At 32.9% G+C, this 2067-nt stretch overlaps 1 protein-coding gene across 3 annotated transcripts in view; it reads right to left on the minus strand.

Annotated features, from left to right (window-relative positions):
- LOC101503150 (glutamate synthase 1 [NADH], chloroplastic-like) overlaps window positions 1-1458 on the minus strand; it is a 4143-nt gene extending 2685 nt beyond the window's left edge. The window contains exons 1-2 of one of the 3 annotated variants that reach the window (XR_003472002.2): window positions 630-1450; window positions 276-430 (exon numbers count right to left, since the gene is read on the minus strand). Coding sequence is in view for 2 of the 3 variants with exons in the window: in XM_073366642.1 (XP_073222743.1) it covers window positions 276-430; window positions 630-666 (192 nt within the window). In the remaining variant the exon portion in view is untranslated. Of the gene's footprint in view, window positions 1-275; window positions 431-629 lie in introns of all 3 variants that reach the window. The other 2 variants (XM_073366642.1, XM_073366641.1) reach the window with 2 other exon arrangements.
- Between the last annotated feature and the right edge of the window lie 609 nt (window positions 1459-2067).

The following is a 2067-nucleotide window of genomic DNA, read 5'->3' on the forward strand; positions in this document are numbered from 1 at the left end:
ATTCAAAAATAAAAATTACTACAATGGATTACAACTACAATGTTAAGACACTACCACTCCACCTCACCAAAGAAAAAATGTAGGTTTCAATTAAAGACGCAAGAGCACCCAAAGGTGCCTTTAAGTCCCAGCATCATCTGCCATTAATATAAATTCATAAACAACAGAACCTTAATTCCAACAGGAATGCAGGGGCACCAGATTGATGAAATTTTATTGTGAATTAAGGAAAAGAACAATAACCTTGATTGGAAAGAGCAAGTTACGACAATTACCTGGGCCATCTTTATCTGAAGTTCATCAGCATTTGTAAGGTAGTAACTTGAAACTCCAAATCTCCCACTAGCGACCTGCTTAATGGCACTCCTTTTGGGATTCCTTGAGCCATCAGCAAGAGGCTCCATACGAGATGGCTGCTCACCTCCGTCACCTACAACAAATAATCAAGAAAAAAATCATCATAAAATCAAAGAAATTATGGAGAAATAGATTTACAAAATAGTAGTTCGCATGATATTCTAATTGGAAAAATTATGCTGGACGGATTTGACGCCTGGACAAAAGACTTGTCATTTATGTTCAAATATGACTAAATTGTGACTCAATATTCTTAAATAAGTTTGACGAACCTGTGTTGGATTTCCCTCCAATTTTGTTCATTGCCATTGCTAATGCTGTGTGAGCCTCCAATGATATTGACCCATAACTGATGGCACCAGTACAAAATCGTTTAACTATTTCACTTGCAGGGTCGACCTCATCAATAGGAATGTTACATGATGTCTCTTTAAATTTCAGAAGCCCTCTCAAATGGCAAGCCTTATTTAATTCCTGAATGGTCTTGGAGTACTGTTTATATGCTTCAACACTGTTAGTTCTGGTAGCTTCTTGAAGCTTCGCAATAGCAAGTGGATCATTCAGATGAACTTCGCCTCCATTGTTGGAATTATCGTGGAGTGGTAGTGTCTTAACATTGTAGTTGAAATAAATTCAATGGATGGTAAAAATTTGTTAAAGCTTAACATAATTTTTCTTACCTTCAAGCATGAAAGCAAAGCAAATCAATTCAATCTCACTAAAACACCATATCTGGAATCAAAGCAAATGTTTAGAAAACAAAACACACAAAATTTAAGTAGAAATTCAGAGCCAATGCAAAACGGTAGAAGGTGATTCAGGCTCATGCTACTACAGATCTTTTGATGCTATCACTACCACTGTCAAAAGAAGAAGAACCAAGTAACTGCAAAATGGCGTTTGAAGGTTGCGAAGGTGGATACGCTAATGGAACGAGAGAGGCAAGAATGAAGGAGAATGGCGAGAACAAAAATGGAGGCTAGGGTTTGCGAGGATAAAGAATAAAGTTTGGGAAATTCAATATCTACGAAAGTAATACAAGTCGGAGAGTGCCGTTAATACAATCTATAGAATAGAAAAATCAAAAATCAAATGTGGTTTATTAGAGTCAGCTGAGAAGAAAACATACCAGGTTATGTTTTTGTTTATATATTAGTTAGTTGTTAATAAATATTAATTGAATTACAATTGTTTTAAACTATTTTTGCTTAGAAGATATTTCAAAATTGATTTTCCTTTTATAATACTGAAAAATATGGCATATAAAATATACATGATATTTGTGGCTTATCTAATGTAATAATATTTACTATTTTATCTTGAGTAAATATAAAATCATTTTAAATTTTTTATGTTAAATAAAGTTCAAAATATTTTTTAGACTAAATATTACCCGTAGTCTCTTTACTTAATTTCGATTGACGATTTAGTCATTTATCTTCTTTTTTTTTCGATTTGGTTCTTTTTGTTTTTAAAGCATTACCCTTTAAGTGAAATTTCGTTAAGCAAAAATTACAAAATTCCTCATCCATTTTCAAAAAAAGTTACCCTTAATGTTTTGGAAATATATCAGGAAAATGTTCAAAGTTTGTTCTAAGTTTGGTAGTAGGATTGATTCGTTAAAACTGAAACTATGAGGTATTTATACTCCATAGACATCAATTCAGATCAGTGATAATCGTTCCTAAAGGTTTGATGAACATATGCAAT

This window comes from Cicer arietinum, chromosome 3, assembly GCF_000331145.2.
Source record: "Cicer arietinum cultivar CDC Frontier isolate Library 1 chromosome 3, Cicar.CDCFrontier_v2.0, whole genome shotgun sequence".
Taxonomy (NCBI): Eukaryota; Viridiplantae; Streptophyta; class Magnoliopsida; order Fabales; family Fabaceae; genus Cicer; species Cicer arietinum.